The sequence below is a fragment of the Felis catus genome, chromosome C1, assembly GCF_018350175.1.
Source record: "Felis catus isolate Fca126 chromosome C1, F.catus_Fca126_mat1.0, whole genome shotgun sequence".
NCBI lineage: Eukaryota > Metazoa > Chordata > Mammalia > Carnivora > Felidae > Felis > Felis catus.
The window spans coordinates 192,253,670-192,279,053 of record NC_058375.1 but is presented as its reverse complement, the minus strand read 5'-3'; the positions used below and the strand labels follow the sequence as shown (position 1 = coordinate 192,279,053).

The following is a 25,384-nucleotide window of genomic DNA, read 5'->3' as shown; positions in this document are numbered from 1 at the left end:
GACAGGGGAGAGCATACCGCTTTTAAATACAATGTGTGATCGTGTACCCCAACACCTCACATCTGCGACAGGGCCTCAGACCCCGCGCTCAGCTTCAAAGTGCGCCTGCGCCACGCCGTGGTTGCTAGGGAACCGCTGAGCCGCCGTTCCTGGTCCTAGGTCGCGGCTTTAACATGGCCAAATTCGTGCTTGCGGGTGAGTGATCCCCAAGTGCCCCCCCGTAGGTCTCTCAAAACACCCAAACTCTCACCTCCTTTGGTCAATTAGCAGTGATATTCTTAACTTTTGTTCTAGCGACTTCAGTATCTATATGGACCACCTCAAGCTTCTTATGCATTCATTCAAAGATGTTTATTGGGCAGCGCCCTGTGCAAAGCACTCCCGCCCACTGGGATACAGTGGGGGAAAACATAACACCCGGGCCTTCCAAGAGCTTTCGGTCTCACGGAGTACAGCAGCATGTAAACAAGAAATTTAGATCCACTGGAATTAATGAAATAAGGGAGATGTGCACAGGACTCTGGGAGGCGTTCCAGGAGCTGATTTGTGAATATTTGCGATAGGGAGGCCATTCCAGATAAAAGCTAGAAGAGGCTAGAAGTCTCATGGCCTAATGGAGGAACAGTCTGGACCTGGGGCTAGAATGGGAGCAGCAGTCAGATCCTTGCACGTAAAGTACACCAAACAAAGGTGTTTGAACTGTATCTTGACAGTAATGAGGAGTCTTAATTTTTTTTTTTAAGCAGGAGAGTATGTGTTTGCATTTTAGGAAGCCCACCTGTGTAGCAATGGAGGGGGAGGATTGAAAACGTCCACTGGCATCCAGAAAAACCACTAAAGGGTCTCAGGAAAAGCAGCAGGCTATTGTACCTGCCTCCTTCCCTTTTCTCGGCAAGTTTCTTGAAAGAGCAGACTGCTTTCTTGTCTTCAGGTCCTTCCATTCAATCTGGCTTCTGCTTCTAACCTCCTTTCAGATATGGCCCTGACCAAAGTCACCAATGACTTTTACAGAAGCTGTCCAGTCCTTATTTGAAGTTTCTGATGCATTAACACAACTGCCATCTCCCATCTGCCTGGAAACCGATTTTGCTTGCTTCTTTATTCATTCAGAAGAACATTTTTGATCACTGACTGACTATTTGCTGAGAAAGCAGTGATACAGAAACTTACGGAGACGGTGCTTGTGTGTCAGTGACAGAGCAGGTTCTGTAGGAGTAGTGTGGCAGGAGACCTCATTTAGTGGAGTCAAAGACCTCCCAGAGGGAGTGGTTTTTTAAGCAGAGATCTGAAAGATGGGGAGTTCTCCTAGCAGAAAGGAGGTAGGGAGGAAGAGAGGGATTAAGCATAGGAGTGGGGTTGGAACGAGGAAAGCTAGTTTGGTGATGATTGAGAGTGTACAATAAGCAGAAGATGGAAATAGATTTAGTAGGATTGGAGTAAAGGGTACAAAGGAGAGAGTATCATAGGCTGAGGCCAGAATTAGTTAATATAGATTCTTGTGAGCCATGTTTAGTATTTTAAACATTATCCAAAGTACATGGAAGGCTTTGGAAGGAGAGAACATAATCAAGTTTTCATTTTACCTGAATGTTATTCTCCATTGGAAGAGAAAGATTAGATGCCAAGACCCCAGTTAGGTGCAATAGTCCAAGAAGGAGATAGTGGCCGGCCTGGTCTGGGATGGTGGGCAATGGAAATGGAAGGAAGTGAATGGACTGGAGGGATATTACAGAGACATAATTCACAGCACTAGATGTCTAATTAGGTCGAGGAAGAGAAGTAAGGGAGAAGAAATAGTTAAAATTATATCCAACCAATGGTTTGGAAAAATGGGTAGATAAGGAGTCACTGAAAACAAAAATTGGAGAAGTAGGCTTAATACCCTGGATACTCTTAATTCTCTTAAATAACTACGTAGTCAACATAAAGAACATAAGAGAAGGAGCAGATTCAGTGGGGGAGTTTGGGAAAAATCTGCCCTAGACATGCTGAGTGCCTAGGAGACATTCAGAGGGAGATGCAAAACTACAGGAACGTGTAAACATCTTGGATAGTTCTGAACTGGATGTACAGATTTCTACCTGAAACCAAGAGAGTGGAGAAGATTAGCCAGAAAGAATGCATAGAGTATGAAGATAAGAGGCAGTGAAGAATGCTCCTTTTAGGGGATTGATAAAGGAATAAGAACCTACAAAGTATGGAGAGAATGGCCAGAGAAGTAGGATGAAAACCCGAAGAGTGACCTGACCGTAGTGGGTGTTTCAGAAGGATAGAAGAGGGCAAATGCCAACAAGAAAATGTCAATGAGAGAAGGATCAAAAAGTATCCATTGGATATAATGACATGGAGGTTCCCTGATGTCCCTCCAGAGAGTCATGGTTAAAGCCAGATTGAAACGGGATAAGAAATAAATGGAAGTGAAAAACTGGAGATGGCAAATGTAGAGGACTCTTTCAAGAAATTTTCATAGAAAAGGGCAGGTAGAATGCGTTAGCTAAAGAGGGACATAGGCTTTTTGGTTTTTTTAGGACAGGAAAAACTTAAATATAACTGTACTATATTTAAATACGATGGAAAAGGAACATTAAGAACAGAGATAAAATGCTGAAAGAGAGGCAATTCTGAAAGCAGAAGAGGGTGGTATTCAGAGCATAAGTGGTGAGATTAGACCTGGAAAGGAGGTAGGAGCCACCTTCCGTTGAATAGGAGGAAGAAGGAAAGGATGAGTCCAAATGCAGACAGGCTTATAGGAATGATGGTAGGAGGTTGGAGGATTTACCAGCTGATGCCTTTTTGTATGATTTGGGTTTGTTTTTGTAAAGTAGAAAGCAAGGTTTTCTGTCACCTTCCAATAGTAGTGGGAAAATGGAGACAAGAGGTTTGCAAGAAGTGGGCCAAGTTTAGAAGGGTAATTGTGAAGAACAGAAAAGAGTGATGATAAAACAGAAGGAGTTCCAGGCAGAGTTGAAGGCCAGTTGAGGCTAGTGACCATGAATTTATAATGGCGCCTCTCTGTTTGGTTCTACCATGTTTCTCCAGGGGTGCCTGGCAAATGGAACCCAGAAACAGGAAAGGCAGGTACGCTTTTACCGGGCTGATTTGCCAGAAGCATTGTAGGGCAAGATAATTTGCAACATGAGCCAGAGAGTGGTTGAATTCATGAACCATGGATTTGAACTAAACAGGGAGGCTAACAGACAGGGAGTGGGTGGGAAGTTTGATGATTGAGAAGTCACCCTGGAGTTGAAGAACTCATGATTGGGAGTAACTGGGGAAGATTGTTGCAGAGGGGGTTCTGCCCTTGGCTCCTGCCCCTCTCCTCCCACTCCCTCAGACACCTAATCCCATCTACTCTGGTGGCTTTAACTTCCTGTGTGTTGATGGCTACAAAATCTGTATCTTAATCCCTCACGTGGGTCCTGTACTTGAGACTTAACATGTGCAGCTACCTGCTGGTCATATTCGATTAGATATACCGCACATACCTCCAATGCACCTGTCTATAATTAAACTTCTTACCTGTGGTTTCTCTCTAGTAAGTGCAGGATCATCTGCCCAAGCCAGAAAATAGAAGTTATCCCAGACTCGTCTCTCTCCCTTCGGCTTCTCCTCCCCTTAGCACCATGTGATTTTACCACCACTCCTCACTTCATACTTGGCCTTTTAGTGGATACTACTGAGTAGTTCATTACTAGTAATTCATGCTTAGTTAGTAGCACAGCAGCCCTTTAGAGAGAGTGAGATCTAGCTAATGCTGGAAGAGAGTAAATGTCCAACAGTCTTTATTTTCTTTCCACATTTTATTACTTAAGATCCTGACCTTCTATGAAACGATTTTATGTTTACTGCTGTTATAAAAATCGAAAGTTTACATGGTGGCAGTTATACAATAATTCTATGTAATAGAATATATCATAACTATATCATTATTTCTGTAATTATATGGCAAATACTTATAACTACATGACAATTTCTGTGTGATGTAAGAAAATGTTGCTATTTTGAACTCTTTTAGGTAGAGCAGATTGCCCGTATTATGCTAAAGCAGAACTTCTGGCAGATTATTTACAAAAGAATCTTCCTAATTTTCGGATACATAAAATTACACAACATCCTCATGTTTGGGAGGTAAGAAGCCTTTCTAGTGTGTTAAACTCACACACTCACAAAATGTGTTCTAATTTAATGAAATATTAGCCAGTGTATCAGATAGGCTTCCAATAATAAACGTTCATGTACTACTGATATTTTAACACTAATAAAATAAATTTCTACTTACCAGTCTCAAAACATTATGTATTTTTTTTCCCAGTAGCTAGTAGAACAAATGAGGCCCTAACCAATCAGTGGAATAAATTTCGCTATTTTTTCTCCTAGAATCCAGGTAACTTATATTATCCTTTTTAACTTTTCATTGTCCTTCATCTGATTTCTAATGACACGAGACACTACCATACTGCTGCGTCAGAAGGCTCAGCCAGCCCTGAACTCTGAAGCTGGGTGGCCCTTCAGAGATACTCTAAATACAGGCGAGGGGGCTGGGCTTTTGTACTGGCACAACTAACAGTCCTTGGATGCAGGCTGCCCTTGGGGAAGGGACTTAACTCTAAGCAAGGGAACCTCTCTGAGGTCGGTTCCTGTAGAGAGACTCAGCACTGAGCCATCAGCAGCCAGTGCACCTGGTGGCCCAGGCAGTGCGTGTCTTGGTCATGAAGAGGAAATCTGAAAGACATATGACAGGATCTGCTACAGTTCACCAGCTGTGCCTTTTGGATCCACATTCTCCAAATAATAATTTCATACCATCTGGGAACAGCTTTTCTGAGGTTCTGGTTGGCGTCTTTCCCTGAGGAAACTTTACAAGAAGATGGTTAGTCAAAAGAACCATAGTCTCCACTGCATATCATTTTAGGGCTGTAACTGACGCTCGTCACCTTTCTGTCTACGGCCCAATGTCGATCCCCCTCCCGCTCTGCTGGTCTAGGTGACTTATGAGGCATAGTCATAAGTCCTGTATCCTTAGGGGTCTGAGTCCTAGTTTCTAGCACATGCACATTTGCTGTCAAAACTGAGCAAAGCAGTACCAAGGATTCCCCAATGAATCACATAGATGCCAAATATTCTTTTCTGCCCACATGCCCCAGATCAGCAGTGGCATTTACTCCTTCCAGGATGGTAACTCCTTCCCTTGACTGCTGTCCCTTGGCACAGGAGCTCCAAGTGACCAAGCAGAAGCCATAACTTAAAGTTTAATGGAACTCTTCCTGATAGAACCACCCTTGCACCTCTGGAACTTAGAACCTCCAGACCCATAGAATCTAGAGTAAGTAGGTTAGCGGAAGCACGAATTCTCCAGGTGGGTCACTGGGAGTGATGGTAAGCAGGATCACTCTTAATTCCATCTCTTGGTTCCTGAATCCATATATGTCACCTATTGGGGAAAAAGCAGTGTATTGATTCATGGTATATATAGCATCCTGAAAGACAGTGCTTTATCCCTACAAGGTAGCAACCTCTAAGCACCTCCAGTGGGCTGTCCTATCCCTCTATCAGGCTGCCATGTGATGTGATTTATGATAGGGCCAGTGCATCCCATGGTTACATGCCCAGTTCTACACATGCTTTAATCCAAAGTGGTTCAGAGTGATGTTACACAGGATCCCGTGTTGCTAGGTTGAATATTTTGTAAGCTCTTGGGCAGGGTGCTGGCCAAAGCCCCACAAGCAGGAAAAGCAGTTCTTTACCCAGAATATTGATTGTGATTGTCATTGCAAAGCCTGGTCTACACAAACCAGATTGTTGATTCCAGTCAGGATGAATCACTGCCCTTTCTAGGCTGAAAGGGGTGAAATGTAATCACCTTGCCACCAAGAAGCTGGTTAATGTCTTTGAGGGATAGTGTCATTATCACTGGGTCAGTGTCGGTCTGTATTACCATCACAGTGGACATTCAGCAGCAACAATGGCTAGATCAGCTTTAGTGAGTGGTGGCTCATTCTCTAGGGCCGTAGTGTAACCTCTGTCTCTTTTGTGAGCCCACTGTGCCTTCAGCTAAGTCACCTTATCTGCTGGTTGTCTCATGCTTTTATCACAATATAGATGTTCTCTGGTGGGCACTGTCCCCAGCCTCTTTTATTTCAGGATTCTATCATCCCAATCCCCTGGGGGTCCAGCTCTAGAACAGCATGTCCTTTAATAGCCCTGGCCAGTAATGGACATCCATACCAGGCTTCTCAGTGATGCTGAAAACATATCACCAGCACAGTTCTTATCATTTTGATGAAAGTAGTGTCCCCCAGGCCCTTCCGGAGAACGTAACTGACTAGTAGGTTCCATGCTTCCATAGTAGCATATCCATACCAGCATGCCCACTTTTCTGAGCTTTTCGATTCCTTCTCCTATTGTCTTCCATGGACGTTCTGGCATTTCCATTTCATTTCTTGTGAACCATCACTTTTTCCAAGCTTCAGAGAGCCATTCTAGAAACGTGTTACCGCTGTCTTCTGAGGTTCTTGCCAGGATATATACCACTGAGTTGTAGAAGAGTGATTCATATTGATAAATTCTCCCCTATCCGACTGTATGTTCCATTCTTGATTCTGCACCCTCAGGGTCCAGACCTATACATTCACTGGTCAGGCTGTATAATGACTAGGGGAACCATGGTAGAATCCTCACAGCAGCATTATTTGCTTTAAGGGGTGATAAAGGCACAGAGATCTTCAGCATAATCAAGATAAATTAGTTTCTAAAATTTTATGTGTAAGGTAGTCTCATTACACATGCCTCCAATGGCAAGAATGCTATCATGTACTTCACTCACAAGAAAATTGCTCTCTAGCTCTACTCAGCTTTTGTCATTGGAAAGCCTGGTCTACACAAACCAGATAATTATGATTTAAACTTTTCCTAATGACTATTATTAACATCCATAGATGATTTTTAGCTCATTAATGCAGTCTGAATGACATAAACTATACTCACATATTTGGAAATCAGGGTCAAGTTTACGTGGCCCTAAGACTGGAAATATAGAGAAAAGCAAGGGAAGAACCAGTTGAATTTTTTGGATATCAGAGGAGTTGGGACACTTGGCTTTTCTTTTAAGCTCTCCACTTTCATTCACGGTCTCCTCAGCAAAGAGAGCAACTTTCATTAGGTCAGCAAATTTGAAGAATCATCTTTCTGATTTGATCAATTTGTTACTTAACTCACTACTATTTTCTGCATATACCTTTTACAGTGTAAAGATGTCTAAATTTTATTATGTATACTCAGTGGTAGTAAAAAAACAAGCTAGTTTGTGTTTGAATTCTGAAGTATTGAACTAAATTCTGACACCGATTCAATGGATGACGTGTCTTGGAACATCATTCAACAGGAGTGGCTAGAAGATTTGTGTGAAAAGAATAAGTGGAGTCACAGAAACTCCCCCATCATCTGGAGAGAGCTGTTGGATCGTGGAGGAGAGGGGTTGCTTTTAGGAGGCTTTAACGAGTTCCTGGAGTACGCCCAGGTATGCGAATTAAGTTGGTTTATTTGCTCAAAACATTATCCTTCTCTCACGCTGTTCTTCAAACGTCTTGCTTTCCAAAGTATTCCCTCAGCTCTCTTTTTACGCTCTTCTGGCTTTAAATAAGAACTTCCCATTATAATTACTGTCAGCTAATTATGTATTCTCGGTGTTGACTTTTTCTTTCCTAATATTTAGCTTTACTACGGTGTCACCTCTAGCATGACTACTGAGCTGATGAAGATAATTGCTCAAGAGAACCTGGAAGCACATATAGAAAAAGAACTGCAGGAAGAAGTCAGGAAAGATCTTGTCAATCCCTTGCAAGTCTGGATCACCAGGTAGCACAGTCAAACTCCAGGATTCGTGAGATTGGGTGTTTATATTTAGAAAGAACAATAGCGTGGGATTAAGTCCATGATGGAAGAACATCTGAATGTCAAGTTCAAGATTTGTATGGATAGATAGATAGATAGATAGATAGATAGATAGATAGATGCATATGTATCCCTCAATATAGCTTCATATTTGTTTTATTTTTTTAAGATTTTTGATTTATTTATTTTGAGAGGGAGAGAGGGTACATGTGCATGGGCCAGGGAGGGGCAGAGAGAGGGAGAGAGAGAATCCCAAGGAGGCTCTGCACTGACAGTGTGGAGCCTGATATGGGGCTCGATCCCACCAACAGCAAGATTGTGACCTGAGTTGAGATCAAGAGTTGGATGCTCAACCAACGGAGCCACCCACGTGCCTCCATATTTAAGCTTTACAATATAGTGTGCGTATGCACACACACACATGCAGTCGAAGAGCAAGGGTATAGCAAAGATAAGTACTTTGATAACCCCATCTCCAGCTCTTGTCCCCTCAGTCTGTGTCTCTCAGGCTCCTCTCATTCTTGCTCTTTGCCTTGCTGTCCTTCCTGCCCTTTCCCTCACTTTCTGTCTCCTCCCCCACTCCCATCTCATTGCCCGCTGCCTTCCCCTCTTCCCCACTTGCTAGAGCTGACGTTGACTCTTCCTTGGCTCTTCCTCTGTCACCTCCTGTTGTGTGCCTGCCTCACTAACCAGTGTTGTGGCTGGACCAGCCTGTGGTTCTTACCGTGACTGCAAGACACCCTCAGCAATAACCGTCAGGAAACTTTGGAAAAGGGGGTTTGTTACTTACACCTCCCGGAACTTACATGGCACACCTTGAGCCACGCGGTGATGTCACTGTTACAGAAAGAGAGAGAGAGAACATGTAAGCATGCGTGGGCCTGGGGCTCTGCTTTTCTTGAGGCTGAGAGTGGGGGGCCTAGGGTTTTGTGGACTCACTCTGGACTGCCGAATTTAAAACCTAAGAGTGGAAATTTAAAGCTTGGAAAGAGAAAAAACTAGTGGCCCAGATGGTCAGCTACCCATATACTTGCTGGATTGTGGACACCGACCCATGCTGCCTAGCCTATGCTGATCCTAGCCTTCTTTGCAAGGATTTAGAAAAGATAGCCCTTTCCTCCAAAATGTCATTACTTTGTAGATAAGAATATAAAGTAGAAAAGAGCTATGGCTAAATAAAACTTGTTATTTCTTTACCTTTTTAAGACAAAATGTAAACATGTAATCAGAGTGATATGACACCATTCTTTTAAATTCTGCTTTCTGCATAACCTATTTTATTTGAAACTTTTGAAACAGGTACATTTCTTATTTGGGGATTGTTTTCAGAGGGCCAGAGTAAGGGATTAGTAGTGAGCATTTTTTTGTTCAGCTTTTGCTTTCTAGTCTTAAAAAGTCTATGCAGCTGTGGACGCTGATTTAAGCTATTAGATCACCTGATTACTGCACATGCTGAAATATCTATTAAGAATAAAGGCTTAACAGGGGCAAAAGATTTAACTATTCATAATCTGGCTTTGCATTTTTATTAGTGCATCTGTCCCTGCCTGCTACAGCCTAATTCCCATTTTGGTAAGTGGCGAGGTGTTCGGAATGCATACGGAGATGAGCATAAATCTATTTGACAAAGAACAGGCGGAAGAAGATCTCCACCTTCTCATGACTGAGACTCGGAACCTGGTGGCACCCTTGCTCCGGAGCGTCTCCGTCTGCACCAGAGTGGAGGAGGCCTTCCGCCAGGCCCACGTGATCATCATCCTGGACGACAGCGCCGACCGGGAGGTGTATACTCTAGAAGGCTGCATCCGAAGCAGGCTTCCTCTGTGTAGGCTGTTTGGACACCTGATTGAGAAAAATGCTCACGATTCCGTCAGAGTTATTGTGGGAGGAAAAACCTTCGTGAATCTGAAAACCGTTTTGCTTATGAGATACGCCCCAAACGTGGCACATAATATCATCGCTGTGGCGCTGGGGGTGGAAGGCCAAGCCAAAGCCATGCTGGCCAGAAAACTGAAAACAGCCCCCTCCAGTGAGTGAGCTTCCGTTTCTGTTTCTGGTTTTAAACAGGGTGATCTCAAAGCAGCTAGGAAGACCATACCCGTTAGGATTTTTCTGGGTAAACTTATTGTGTGATCTGACTATTGTGCAAACTGGTTTTTGGTTTTTGGTTTTTTACTGTTTTTAATGACTGGCTGACTTTGTTCATCATTGTAAAAATTAGTAAACAGGGGCACTCGGGTGGCCCAGTCGGTTAAGCGTCCAACTTCGGCTCAGGTCATGATCTCACAGTTCGTGAGTTCGAGCCCTACGTCTGGCTCTGTGCTGACAGCTCAGAGCCTGGAGCCTGCTTCCGATTCTGTGTCTCATTCTCTCTCTTACCCTCCCCTGCTCACCTGCTCATGCTCTGTCTCTTTATTTCTCAAAAATAAATAAAGACTAAGTTTTTTAAAATAAAAATTAGTAAACAAACGTTTCATATAAGACATATTTTTCAAGCTATAATTTGAAACCTAATGTTCCAATTTTCCATTATAATAGTCAACTAAGGTAATCAGTGTTTTTTTAAAAAAATAATCAGGGGTGTATTTAAGTGGCTCTGCCTCACTTCCCACCTGTGTGACCTTGGGCAATCACTTAACCTTGCCTCAGTTTCCTCATCTGTAACATGAGGATGTTAATAGCACTTACCTCCTGGAACTGATGTGAGGATTCAAAAAATAATGTTTCCAAAGTGCTTGGAAGAGTGGCCAGCATGTGGTAGACATTTGCGAGGGTATTTCACTTGTCCACGGGATTATATCTGAGCTGTTTGTGCTTCTGTTGGTCTTTGGAATGGCAGGCATCAGAATCCTGCGAGGATGAGACCAGTTCAGAAAATGGATTGGTGTATTTTTTTTTAATTTTTTTTAACATTTATTCATTTTTGAAAGGCAGAGACAGAGCGCGAGTGGGGGGAGGGGCAGAGAGAGAGGGAGACAGAATCCCATCAGAGCTGTCAGCACAGAGCCCGACGCGGGTCTCAAACTCACAAACTATGAGATCATGACCTGAGCTGAAGTCAGCCGCTTAACTGACTGAGCCACGTAGGTGCCCCGGATTGGTGTATTTAAAAGCAGCGTGCTGTATTTAAAAATGTTTATCATATTTGACAAATTTCAGCTATTGGGTAAAGGAAAGAGAGACATGAGAGGGACGGCAGTCAATTGGAATTGTCAGCGGAGTAGCAACAAGAAACTCAGCACCAACAAAGACATTGAAGCAGAGGGACCTGAAATCTGAAAACCATCAAGGAGAATCATTTGGGGGAAGATGCCAGATGCCAAGGGGGTAGCAGACCTTTTCAGGATATCCCTTGAGTTCACTTCACACATAACCCTGTTTCTCAGACCATGTGCATTGGCTTAGTTGGAACTCTTTCTGTTGCAGATCATAGAAAGTCCACTCAAAGCAACTGAAGCCAGATCATTTTTTGTGGGTTTTTTTTTTTTTTTCAGGCATAGATGGATGCTGGGGCTTAAATGGTGATGTCAGGTCTAGCTGGTTCTCTCTCTTGACCTATCCCTCAGCCCTGCTTTCCTCAGCGTTGGTTTGATTCTCAGGCAGGCTCTTTATAAAAAGTGGCAAAGTGGCCACGGGTGTCTCCAGACTCATACATTCATAGCTTAGCCACCCCAGTATAAAGAGGGTTTGCTTTCTCAAGTGTGCCTAAGTAGCAGGATAATATCTCATTGGCCAGGCTTGGACCATTTGCCCATCTCCAAAACAATTGTTGTGGCCAGAAATCTGGAATCTGGGTCTCGTCATGCCTATTGATAGACCTGAGGGGTGAGGACAGCCCCACCCAAACCATATGGACTGAAATTGAGAAAGGGTAGTTATTTATAGGAAAACCAGGATGCTGTTAAAGAAAAACATTAGGAAGAAATGTTAGGAGAAAAAACAGCAGATGTCCACTATGATTTTCTCTAACAGAGCTATAAAGAGCCTTAAATCTGATAAGCAGAATTCTTCTTCCTACTGCCCGCCTTTGCACACAACTGTGTGAGAGTGTGATACTTGGAGCTGATGCAGCTGTTTTAGGACCACGTGGGGCAGGCCAAGAGAGTAGCATCTTCTGAGCCGCGGAGCAAACCCCCGTGTCACTGCCTACCTCAACCTGTTATTGTAGAAGAAAAGCGAATTCCTTCTAGTTAAGCCAAGTCACAAGGATATTCTGTTACGTGAAACCAAACGGCAATCTTCCCTCCCTCAGGCAGAACAGTAAAGAATGTAATCTCCACAGTAGGAAGTAGTGTGAACTTAGAATGAAGTCTTTAAGCAGATAAATAAGTGAATCAATCAACCAATCAAATTACTTATTTTTCACTTTGGATACAATATTCTTTTTTTTTTTTTAATTTTTTTTCCAACGTTTATTTTTGGGACAGAGAGAGACAGAGCATGAACGGGGGAGGGGCAGAGAGAGAGGGAGACACAGAATCGGAAACAGGCTCCAGGCTCCGAGCCATCAGCCCAGAGCCTGACGCGGGGCTCGAACTCACGGACCGCGAGATCGTGACCTGGCTGAAGTCGGACGCTTAACCGACTGCGCCACCCAGGCGCCCCTGGATACAATATTCTTAAAAGATCCACAGTTTTAGAGTCATATTAAATCTTAATCACTATTAATCTCTGACCCCTATCCTCTTATTTTCCTTCATACTCCACATCACTTTGTATAGTAGTTTTGTCACCCGTTCCCCTCCACCCCCAGAATGTTGCAAGGATTTGGGCTCATTTGTTTTCTTCCAAACGTACCACCTAAAAGCACCTCACACATAGAAGCCAATTCAATTATTTGTTGATTAGGACGTTCCTGGGGTCCTCTGATTAAAACACCCTCATTCTGCTGGAAATGAAACCAACTCAGGGGTTAAGTGATTTGCCAAAATTTTCTATTCCAGTGTAGAATCCAGGACTCTGTCAGAACCAAAGCAGAGAAAAAGTTCTCTTAATGGCAAGCAGAGTGGTAAAAGGATCACACCGGTGGTACGATTTCCAGTAGTAATTCTTTGAGGGAGCATTTCAGTATTTCTTGAATTCAATGATATGCCCGTGCCCTACACAGAGCACGATTAGGAATTGCCAAACCCCGATGATTAAGGAACTTATCCACGCCATTTCCACATTTTGGGGGACCGTAAACTAAGATCATCTTATAGCAAAAAGATCGATCACTCCTAAGACAAACGCACAGTCAAAAAATAGACTGCAGGCAACTTTTTTATATTAATGCTCATTATTATGTTAAACATTTTTTTTTTCTTCACAGGCATCAAAAATGTGATCGTTTGGGGCAATATTAGTGGAAATAACTACATTGATCTGAGAAAAGCCAGAGTTTACAGATGTGAGAGTGCTATTTGGGGACCTCCTAACTATTCACGTCCTGTTTTGAGCTTGATTTTTGATAGGTATGGTATATTTTTAAGTCAAGTATACTAACAGTGTTGGGCAAATGTATAATCATTGTTATCATCCTTTAAATCATCTTAGAAATCATTGTACAAAAATAACTTGACATTACTCACACCCACCTTTGTTTATGTGCTCTATTGAAGAAACATAGAAAATTCCACAGAATATCAATCAGTCAATCCCCATGTCCAACTTATTTGATTTTGCAATTATGAATTTTTGTGTTAGACTATCCTTCAAGTAGCCCACATACTCCTTTAAATTTGTCTCTAAAGCAAGCATACGGAAAGTGAGCCTTCATTTAACACAGAGACAGAGACATGTATCCTAATTGAAATCGGTGGGAACATTTTCAAGAGTAAGGAATTAAGGTGGTGAGCGGGCCCAGGCCCGTGCTGGGTGCCCTGTCCCAGGAGAGGCAGAACCCAGAAGTGGTGAAGAGCATGGTCTCAAGAACCAAGCCACTTGGATTGGAATTCTCAAGCAGCCACCTATTAGCTGTGTGACTTCAGAGAAGTTCCTTAACCACTCTAGGCCTCAGTTTTTTCGTCTACAAAATGGAAATGCTCACATAGTATGAGCCTTATAAGGCTGTTGGGAAGATGAAAGGGATTAGCACAGGCAAAGCACTTAGACCCAAGCCTGCCACAGTCAGCACCCCCAATACGATGGGGTGGGGAAGGGGAGAGGAGGAGGAGTGACTCTGAAGCGTTTTTTTTCTAAGCTTTGCAGCCCTTTTCCAGTTATAGCATTTCCTTCCCATTGCCCCTTCCTCAGATCAGAGGCACTTCACCCATGCCCAGAAACTATGTGCCCTGAGCCCACTCTCCTGCAGCATGCTTCCTCTGGGTAGGAGCAGTGTCTCATGGAGCTATCTCCAGCTGGCTTAGCGGGGACAGCCATTCGAGGCTTTGTTCTAGTCTAGCTGAACTACTCCCTGAATTTAAACTTTATAAATTCTAACAACTTAGTTATTTCCCGGGTCTCAATGTGAATAGCTCAAAGTCTTATGATATCATTTTATTTAGGATGAAAGATACCACTGGTTCCAAAGATAACATCTACATATAGAATAAATTCTTTGCAATGGAAGTAATCGTTCTTGCAGTTCTCTGACCATGTTTGTGTGTTTCATATTTGTTATCATGTTTTTCATTTGACACTTTGGGATTCCTTTCTGCTACAGTTTGTTACTTTTCCATTGACTTTTTATGAGATTGAAGAAGCTTGAATACTTAGATCCTTGACCCAAGGAACATTCTTTTTCACTTGCATTCTTCCCTCCGTTGTAAAATTGTTTCTTTGTCTCCTTATAGGGAGTGGGTAAACGGACAGTTTGTGGCAACTCTCAAAAAGCTGACTGAGACAGGAAAACAATTTGGAAGCATCTTAGCTGCACACAGTATAGCCACCACGTTGAAATACTGGTACCAGGGCTCACCTCCTGGGGAGATCGTATCTTTAGGAGTACTAAGTGAAGGTAAATCTGTTTTGTCTTGTTTTTAAACCTTGTATTATTTTCAAACTTCCAGGTATGCTCTGTGCTCCTACTTCCGTTTCCCCACCTCCTGCCTGACGTGAACTATAAACTGTCCAGACGTCCAGAGTTCTATTGCCATTTATTCACCATGCATTCATTCAGTTATCCATTCAGAGATCCAGGAGTGTTTGTGCGAATGCACAGGGAGCACACAGGGATCAGACCTGGCCTCTGCCTTCAGGAGATCTCGAGCAGAGTAAGAAGAGCCAGCTAACAGCAACTAAACCATTCCATTAAGTTTTTCTCACTGCACCCCCGCTGAGGAAGGGAAAGAAAGGTTGATTTTAGGCAGATGGCAGGAAGAATCAGGACAGACTTCAATAAGGAGGTGACACTCCAGGAGGCCTTCAAGCTTGAGTAGTGTTGCTGTGGCAGACAAGTGTGGGAAGAACATCTTGCAGATGCCACAGGAGCAAAGGCACAGGGGCAGGATCCAGAGAGCACAGCAGGACACAGATCTCAGGTGCCAGTGGAAATGTGGAAAGCAGGGAAATGCTTTCCTGGAAATACCAGGCATGCATTTTTACAGCCTCACTGCTTTCATCTGCTAAAAACCATTTCAGAGGACCGCTACCATTTTCGCAAAGTAGGAAAGAGCGAACAGTTGGCGTTCTGTGTTCTGTGGGTTCTTCTATCGAAAGCACCTCTTTCCTTTGTGTTTTATTTTCCCCCTGTGCAAACTCATTCACGCCTAAAGCTTCAGGCCTCACTCTGCTGCGCTGCAGCCTATGCAAACATTGCCACCTAGATGTCGCTTCAAACCAAACTACACCAAACTGAACTGTCTTCCTCTCCCATGTGATCTACCTCTTCTATTCCTTATGTTATCAGGAGAACCACCATCTTCCCTGTTATTCCAGTGGCTGTAGTGCAGCTCAAGGTAATCCCCCCAAACCCCCCAAGTCAGAATCAATCTGTCTGTCCTCTGTACACACATAGCATGTTGTTCCTCTGTCAGCATATTCCAGCCTGCCCTCACTGGTGGCATGGTTGATTACATACGTCCCCACCATTAGGGGGGCATATACCCTGAGGGCAGGGCTGTGGCTGGGTCTCCTCCTTGCTGCTTGATGGTTAGACACTCAGTGTGGATCTTGTTTCGGTTGCAATTAAGGTGAGAAGCACCCTTTTACTGAATGAGGTGAATTCAAATCAGCATGTGACCTTTTTTTTATAGTTCTTTTTTTTCAATGTTTATTTGTTTATTTATTTATTTAAAAAAATTTTTTTTTCAACATTTATTTAATTTTGGGACAGAGAGAGACAGAGCGTGAACAGGGGAGGGGCAGAGAGAGAGGGAGACACAGAATCTGAAGCAGGCTCCAAGGCTCTGAGCCATCAGCCCAGAGCCTGATGCGGGGCTCGAACTCCCAGACAGCGAGATCGTGACCTGGCTGAAGTCGGACGCTTAACCGACTGCGCCACCCAGGCGCCCCAATGTTTATTTATTTTTGAGAGACAGAGAGAGACAGAGCATGAGCAGGGGAGGGGCAGAGAGAGGGGGAGACACAGAATCTGAAGCAGGCTCCAAGGCTCCGAGCTATCAGTGCAGAGCCCGACGTGGGGCTCAAACTCACAAACCGTGAGATCATGATCTGAGCCAAAGTCGGACGCCCAACCGACTGAGCCACCCTGGTGCCCCCAGCATGTGACCTTTTTAGTGTAACAGGCATTTAAAACCTTGTCTTTATTTGTAAACAGTTTGATTAAGCTGTGTAGGAATTCACCAGCAAGCAATGGGATCAATATTGGAGGTGAGGAGCATGTAATCATTATCTCCCTGAAATATATAGGTAAACTCTCATATGTTGTCCACCCGTAAGGCTGGCTTTTTACAGATAAAAAAGAGACTGAACACAGAACCTGGGATGCTCTCTAAGGAAAGGCCTTTTAGATCCCAGTTTCTTGACAATCCTCCCATTTTGGTTCTACTGACAACATTTTTGATGACCAGATGGCAAGAATAACTTTCTCATTTGATTGACTCACAAAAAGAGGGGAAAGTTTTATCTGTATGTTGTTCAGTTAGTGGTAAGTATTGTTGATCTTTTTATTTGGAACACATCCAAACTGAGCCCTGGGAACTGCGGGGAAGTCATCCACTTTCCCGTCCATCCCCCCCCAGCCACCCTGGCCCTCACACCAGAGCTACGGACCAGCCACATTTAGGCTAGCAGAGCAAGGCCAGGTGGACAGATGCCTTGGAGTCTTGGGCTACTGAGGTGTCAAGGAAAGGCCACAAGGAGCAGACAAAAGGAATCCAGAAAAAATGGAGGAGAAAGACAGCATTGGCCCCCGAAGCAGAGGCAGGGGGTTTGAACCAAGCCAGAGGCAACAGAAGGCGCAACAAGAGGAACAGTAGTTCTTCTTTCGGAGAGAAACACAGAGGAGAGAGTTGTCAGAACTTGGAGAGGTGCTCAGGCAATACTTCTGGAGTAAATGTTTCGATCTTCCCAGGAGAGGAATTGCCAGAAATATAGTTCCGCCATTATCATTACAAACCATATACGATGTCTGTCCTTTTCTACGGTGCTTAATGTGAAGGGTTTATTGTTCTGAGCACTTTGTTTTGCTTTGCTTTGTGTTTGCTCACTGCAGGCCAGTTTGGTATTCCTGGAGGGATCGTCTTTTCTATGCCTGTAAAATTTGAGAATGGAACTTGGGTGGTTCTTACGGATCTCAAAGATATTGAAATCAGTAATCAAATGATGACCAGAATGACAAGTGATCTAATTCAGGTAATGTCCAAATAAATACAGGAGGGCTGACTCTGATACTGACTATAAACTGATTTTCTCTGGGCCAAGGCAAATGCTGATCTTCTGTGGATTCAGTTGCATCTTATCCCTAAAAACAATAAGAAGGCAATAAGAGTTTGAAGAAATCAACAGAAGAGCACTACTCATTAGGTTATATAATTTCTGGCATGTTAAAAATATTTGTTGGTTACCGGGGCGCCTGGGTGGCTCAGTCAGTTAAGCGTCCGACTTCAGCTCAGGTCATGATCTCGCGGTCCATGAGTTCAAGCCCCGCATCAGGCTCTGTGCTGACAGCTCAGAGCCTGGAGCCTGTTTCAGATTCTGTGTCTCCCTCTCTTTCTGACCCTCCCCTGTTCATGCTCTGTCTCTCTCTGTCTCAAAAATAAACGTTAAAAAAAAATTTTTTTTAATGTTTGTTGGTTACCTAAAAATCAAGACTCAAGGTGCTTTTCTATTGAAGAATGATTAAGTTAGCAATTGTGGCCATTTACTTCTCTGATTATAAAATTTTTCAACAGGAGAAACTTGTTGCACTTGGAGATTTGATCAGCTTCCAGCCCTATCAATCAGGTAATCTTTTAGATGTGACATTTTATTGAGCTGTTATTAAAAGACTACTAAAATAGTTGTAGAAATGAAATATTACTCAGCCATCAAAAAGAATAGAATCTTACCATTTGCAATGATGTGGATGGAGCTAGAATGTATTATGCTAAACAAGTCAACCGGAGAAATACAAATACCACATGATTTCACTCATGTGGAATTTAAGAAACAAAACAGATGAACATATGGGAAGATGGGGAAAAAAAGAAAAGAGAAGAGAGAGAAACAAATCACAGAGAATCTTTTTGTTTATTTTAAGTGTATTTACTTAAGAGAGAGAGAGCATGCACATGCGAGCAGGGGAGGGGCTTAGAGAGAGAAAGAGAAAGAATCCCAAGCAGGTTTCTTGCTGTCAGCATAGAGCCTGACATGGGTCTTGAACCCACGAACCATGAGATCATGACCTGAGCCAAAACCAAGAGTCAGATGCTCACTGACTGAGCCACTCAGGTGCTCCACAAGAGACTCTTAATGACAGACAACAAACTATGGGTTGATGGAGGGAGGTGGGTGGGACACGGGCTAGATGGGCGATGAGTATTAAGAAGGGCACTTGTGATGAGCACTGGGTGTTGTATGTAAGTGGTGAATCACTGAATTCTGCTTCTGAAACCAATATTGCACTGTATGTTAACTAACTAAAATTTAAATTAAAAAAAATAAGATCATCATAATCATCCATGAAAAAAATAAAATATTTGTTGAAACTGAATCACTATTTGATATTGGTAACTATAATCTACATTTTATCACATTTAAATGAAATTATTGACAAAATAAACTACCAAGTTCAGTGTGTCCTTTGAAATAAAATATCTCATAAGAATGCTAAAGAAATTACCTCTTAAAAACACTATGACCTTGGGGCGCCTGGGTGGCTCAGTTGGTTGAGCATCTGACATCAGCTCAGGTCATGATCTCACAGTTCATGGGTTTGAGCCCCACATTGGGACTTTGCGCTGACAGCGCAGAGCCTGCTTCAGATTCTCTGTCTCCCTCTCTCTCTTCCCTGCCTCCACTCAGGCTCTCTCTCAAAAATAAACATTTTTAAAAAGCTTTAAAAAAAAGCACTATGACCTTATAAATGCGTATATCATAAGTATTCATTTCCCAGGGCTGCCATAACAAATTACCACAAACTGGGGGCTTATACAAGGGAAACTTATTCCTTAGTGAATAAATGAGACTAGAAGACCTACAGCAAAGTGTTGACAGGGTCATGACCCCTTTGAAGGCTCTAGGGAAGCACCCTTTCCTGCCTCTTCGAGCTTCTGGTGGCAGTGTTTGGCGGTCTGGGCTATAGCCGCATCACTCCAATCTCTGGCTCTGTCTTCACATGTCAGTCTTCTCTGCGCGTGTGTCTGTGTTTCTTCTCAAATGGTGTCCATTTGAGATGAAACACAGACACCAGTATGACCCCCTGTGAACTTGATTAGATCTGCTAAACCTTATTTCTAAATAAGGTTACATTCACAAGTATCAGAGATTGGGACTTCAGCATGTCTTTTTGGGAACACAATCCAACCCACAACATCCCACTCACTTTTAGATCACTTAAAAAAAATAAATTTTAATAAGCTTATTTTTCTCATGGGCAGTTTCTCGAATCCTAAACTGACAAGGAAATGTTATCATCTTTCTTTAATCTCTAAATATTGAAAATATTTAACAATCAGTGTGGCACAGATTTCACCCAATCTGCCTCTTAGAATGAATTAACAGGTAAAAAGAACTGGGCAGTGGACAGAGGACTTCCTTGGTCCAGACTAGAGAAGTTTTAGTGAGGTCAAAGCATTGCCATAGGGGAAGGGCAGAGAGACTAGACCTCAAGGAAAAGAGATTCTGGGCAGAAAGGTGGGCTTTGGGGATTCAGACCTGGTTCTGCCTGGTAGTCAAGTCACCAGGAATGGGCCAAAGTCAATGAAGCCCAAAGACAGCATGGAATCCAAGGGTATGGACTCAGAAGTCCAAAGAGCAGTCGATTTTCACTGGAACTCTTTTATTCCCAGATTTTTGAGGCCCTCTGTGAGGTTTCCTGCTTTTGCAGGAAATTTGCTACAAATTCCTTTTCTGAGAATGGGGTATAAAGCAGTCATTCTAAATTTGACTCCTTTGACTGGTAGGTAGTCCTAAATTTTCCATAATACTTGCATTATAGAGGGTTTTGTGAAAAAAAGAACAACCTGATTTTATGCTATTTTCATTAACAAAGGTCAAAGCATATATGTGTGTGTGTGTGTATATATATATATATATATATATATGTGTGTGTGTGTGTATGTGTGTGTGTGTATATATATATATATATATATATATATATATGTTTGATTATCTTGACTCTGTCACCTGAAGGTGACCTTGACCAAAACACTGTTCCAGAGATTCCAAGATCAGAGCATTAAAAATAATCAGAATTTTGCTGTTTGGAGATCTCTGCTTATTAACATATCAATGAGATGATTCGTGTATGAGGTTTGTTTAATCTTTTCCATTAATTTAATACATAATTTCTTGACTTTTAGGAACTGACTTAGACGAAAGAGATGAAAAGACCACCTTACCCACCACATACACCAACCAGGAAAATCAAAGAGTCTCAGATGGTAGGTATATCAATTGAAAAAAAAAATGTCCTTTTTATCCAAGGTTTAACACTAAATTTTGAAGAAAGGAATTTGATCATCAATTAACCATGAAGGGGAGGTAAGCCTTTCATCACCCTTATCCTATATTCAAAAATCAGATCGTATTTAAAATCTATTAAAACCTGTGAAGGAAATTACCAGCGATTCATTGAGCACCTTCTGTATGCTGGCCACTGTGAGAGACACTGGGGGACACAATAACAGAGTTATGGCCACACAAACACGTCTTGGGAAAGGAGCCATAAGAATATTAAAAAGTAAATGCAAAGATGCACAATGAATTAAAAAGCTCAATAAAGCAAAGCAAAACAGGTCAAAAGTAAAGAGAGTACATAATAACTAATCTGGAAACTCACAAGGAAATGAGAGGTCCTTGTAATATATGGAGGAAGTTTAGTCATATCTTCAAATTTAGTTGGGACTTACAGTAGCTAAAAATAACCAAATGGTCATATATTTAGTTAGAAACTGTGCTAGTTCTGTCACACATGGTGAAAATATTCTAGAGATTATTGTACAACAATGTGTACCTGGTTGATATGCTTGTGTACGCTGAAAAACATGTTAAAAAGGTAGACTTCACATTATATGTTTTTAGCATAATAAAAAAAGAAGAAAGAAAGAAATACTAGGTTCTAGAGACATGAACATAAATCAAATGTTGTTCTTGCTCTCAAAGTGCTCACCGTCTAGCGTGGGAAACAGCAAAGCTGACTTAAAACTACCCAATTGAGGGGCACCTGGGTGGCTCAGTTGGTTAAGCGTCCACCTTCTGCTCAGGTCATGATCTATGTAGCTCTTGAGTTCGAGCCCCACGTCGGGCTCTGTGCTGACAGCTCAGAGCCTGGAGCCTGCTTGGGATTCTGTGTCTCCCTCTCTCTCTGCCCCTCCCCTGCTCGCGCTCTCTCTCTCAAAAATAAATAAAATTTTTTTAAAAATTAAAAAAAACCTACCCAACTGAGAAGGCAGTGGTATGCAGAGAGAGGCCCAGGCATAATGGAACCACATTGGGGGTCTCCTGACATAGACAGGAGTGTTAGCAAAGGCTTTCAAGAAGAAACAAAATGGAAGTGGAATCTAGAAGGATGAGTAGGAATTACTCACGTCATGTAGTGAAAAAGAAGCATGCTAAGAGGAAGAGTAGAAGAGGCTGTGGGAGGTGCACCACCAGAAGGAGACACATGAGCCAAGGAGACGTGTCAGGTGACCAAGGCATGACCAGAAGTGTGAACCTGAGGCAGTGTGGAATTGTATTCAGAAGACATTAAATAGAGTAGCTGGGCTAGAGCAGAGGGTCCCGAGAGGATGAATGGAACTGGAAAAGGTGGATGGAGGACATCTCCAGTTTGGCTGAATGGTTGGCTGAGAGCTCAGCAAAACAGCCGGTGGATGGCCAGACAAATCACGGAATGGGTGGGTCAGGCTTAGAGAACTAATGTGGCTTTATCATCGGCTCCTAGAGGATGATCACGCAGCCCAAGTCAGTGTCCGCAGGATTGTGCTGAGCTCAGTCCCAGACAGAATAGGTACTTTAAGAGGCCCAGGGAGACAGTATCTGCAGGGATCAGGGTGTCAGCACTATTGTTCCAGTGAGCCTGCTGGTGCTAAGCAGTACTCAGGAAAGGAGTGAGGGCTCCAAGGCCCTTGTGAGGGAAATGAGAAAAACTGGAAGACCTGTCATGATGAAGGTGACTGGCAGCTTTCCAGAACAGATGGAGAAAAGCCAAATTGTAGAGGATCTACTTCTGAGTTTCGACATCAGAACAATCTAAGTGGTTAATTAAAATGGTAGATTCTTAGGGGGCACCTGGGGGGTTCAGTCAGTTAATCAAGCATCCAACTCTTGATTTCAGCTCGGGTCATGATCTCAAGTTCATGAGTTTGAGCCCTGAATTGGGGTCTGCACTGGCAGTGAGGAGCCTGCTTGGGATTCTTTCTCTCCTTCTCTTGCTGCCCCTCCCCTGCGCTTGCTCTCTCTCTCTCTCTCTCTCTCTCTCTCAAAAAACAAACTAAAAAAATGTCTTAATGGTAGATTCTTAGACCCTCTACTAAGTCATAATCTTACGTAGACTGAAGAATGTTAGTGGTGATAACATAAAGAAAATGGGGTTGATCTCAGGTTGTTTCGGGGCTAGCTGTTGAATGAGCATCAAGAATCAAATATCACTTGGTAGAGCTTTCCAGTGTGAGTTCGGTGAATTGTCAAAAAATTTTGTGGGTGACAAAATCAGTATAACAACTGGCATTTTTTCCCTGAACTGGAATAAAATTGATAAGTAAAGAACAGTGAGAAGACCAGAATTTTCTTCCCGGTGCACTTGAATAGAGTAGAAAAACAAAGATGAGTAGTAACGATTAGAAAAGGGTAAGTACTGTTTCCTGTAACTTTTTTGTTTTATTATATGCACACAAGGGCATGTACTGGACTATAATGTAAAATACATTTTTAACTGTAAGTCCTGGTCAACAAAGATGGAAAAACACTGACCTAGAACATTTCAGAGGTTGTTATAGTCTACAGCCAATATGTTTTATTTAATTTTGGTTTCAGAATACAAAGATAGAATGTATTCTGATCTAATCCAAGATGAGGAAAAAGATCTAGTTATGCCAGACAGTAAGTCAGTCGGTAAGAAACAATCTCTGTAGTGCAAATGGTCATGACTCACATTGTCCAGTCTTAGACATAACGTTGCAGTCAGAAGAACATAGTCCAGCTCTTGAGATGCCGTATGAAAGTGATCTGGCATCTGGCAGCTCCTAAAGAGCAAGGCTTTCAGAGAAACTTGGAATGGAAGAAACAACATAGGAGAAAATGAGAAGATCTGCAAAAATCGATGTGTTTTAGATACTAAAATCTCTGTTCTTTTCATTCTCTATTTACTATGGTGGGTTTTTCAGATGTGACTCCTCCAACCATCTCTGAAAAGCCATACAGTCAAGCACCCATAAATGGTCGATGGGAAACAAAACATTAACTAGTCTGTTTCTTATTCTATAAGTAGAACTGGGTAGAAGAGATCAAGTTTCCCCCAGATACAGTTCTTTTCAAACCCTTTCCCCATCCCACATCCCCAGGTCCTCAAATTTGCTCACTGATGCTTCTGGAACCTACCTTAATACATTTATAACCAGGGCTGTGTCAATGACAACTGAATCATTCCCTTAGAATGAATATGTAAGGAAATGGACACAGATAGATCTGTGAGTCCAGATTTTCAAAGTCTATAACCTAGTTGTCACGGTATTGTACGAAAACAAGGCTGATGCAGACTTCTTTGTGGTCGACCAGTCAGGATATTCACCCACGCCTCCACACTTTTATTTAAATGTCCAATAAAATGAACAAATCAATTGTACCTTCCATTCTGAAAATGTACAGTATGATGGGCTTTGAAGTGGGGCTCACCACAGGGAATTGGAATTGGTGCATAGATGAGAAGCAGGGCCAAGAGAATAAATGGAACTGACAACATAGCTGCAAACAAAATCGAGAATGGGAAGCAAAGGAGCCAAGGGACACTGCACATAGAAATAGATTGAGGTGAGGAGGGAGGCCAGAATTTAGTTTTGCTGTGTAAAAATACCTAGCAATGGTCTCGTGGTTCAATGTCCCTCCTAGATAGAATCCCGCTCACACACACACATGCTCCCTCAATTGAATCAGATGGAATACAGGAATCCAGGGAACAGAAGAAAGAGGAGAGCAACAAAAGCTAATACAAATATAGGTTATTAATAGATTTTTAAATAGTTATACCTTTTACCCTCTTCCTTTTACAGATTCTGAAGGCAAAACCATGGAAGAGCAATAGAGCATATTAGACCAACTATAAAGTTCTTTAGTAATGTAATAAATACGGAAAGACCCATGAACGTCTGTATTTAGGGAAGAATAATTTGAAAAGATTGGCTTTCATCTTAGATGATGTCATGCTAGACAACGACAGTGACAGCACACACCCACGAAGAAGTGAGTCCAGTCATTTTGTGTTACTCGAATCCACCCATAGGTTTCCTTACTGTCCCATTTTCTCATACAGTTCGGTGTCAGTTGCTATTTTGTAAACCACATTAAAATACAGTTGTCAGTCATTGCATCCTTGCCCATATATCCTTCTAGGAGAATCTGTTTCCTCCCACAGGCCACACCTAAGGCATGGACATAAGCAGCCATGTTTGCTCAGCTGGTCTCACCACCTTTGGCTTCATCTGATTGTACCAGAATAAACATACTTTACTCAGAGAGAACCAACTAGATTTTTTCTCTCTGTGTCCAAAAATTTGCACTGAGAAAAATGGATAAGTAACTTGGTGTCTGGATGGTGGTAATGACAATAAACTAGAGAAGGCCACACATTACTGCTGTGAGGTCTTCCGAGCTAGTCAGGTTCACCACCTTCATTAGGTCTGGCTGTGTATCCTTTCTCCTTGGGTTTGCTTGGGATAATTATATTTACAATAAATCGCACTTTTACTTTAGCTTA

At 42.5% G+C, this 25,384-nt stretch overlaps 1 protein-coding gene across 3 annotated transcripts; it reads left to right on the top strand.

Annotated features, from left to right (window-relative positions):
- The first annotated feature begins 26 nt into the window (after positions 1-26).
- Positions 27-25,384, top strand: MDH1B (malate dehydrogenase 1B). 3 transcript variants are annotated; one of them, XR_006583491.1, is made up of 12 exons: positions 27-195; positions 4,016-4,128; positions 7,382-7,516; positions 7,712-7,854; positions 9,423-9,919; positions 13,202-13,343; positions 14,664-14,827; positions 17,486-17,625; positions 18,165-18,216; positions 20,775-20,855; positions 24,681-24,870; positions 25,043-25,384. XR_006583491.1 is itself a non-coding variant. In XM_006935504.4 (11 exons), the coding sequence occupies exons 1-11, from the start codon at positions 174-176 to the stop codon at positions 24,710-24,712; spliced, it is 1,521 nt and encodes a 506-aa protein (XP_006935566.1). In that variant the 5' UTR covers positions 27-173; the 3' UTR covers positions 24,713-25,384. The 3 variants fall into 3 exon arrangements, 2 of the variants coding, with proteins under 2 accessions (XP_006935566.1, XP_019694097.1); XM_006935504.4 differs by having other exon boundaries at positions 24,681-25,384; XM_019838538.2 differs by lacking the exon at positions 4,016-4,128 and having other exon boundaries at positions 64-195; positions 24,681-25,384.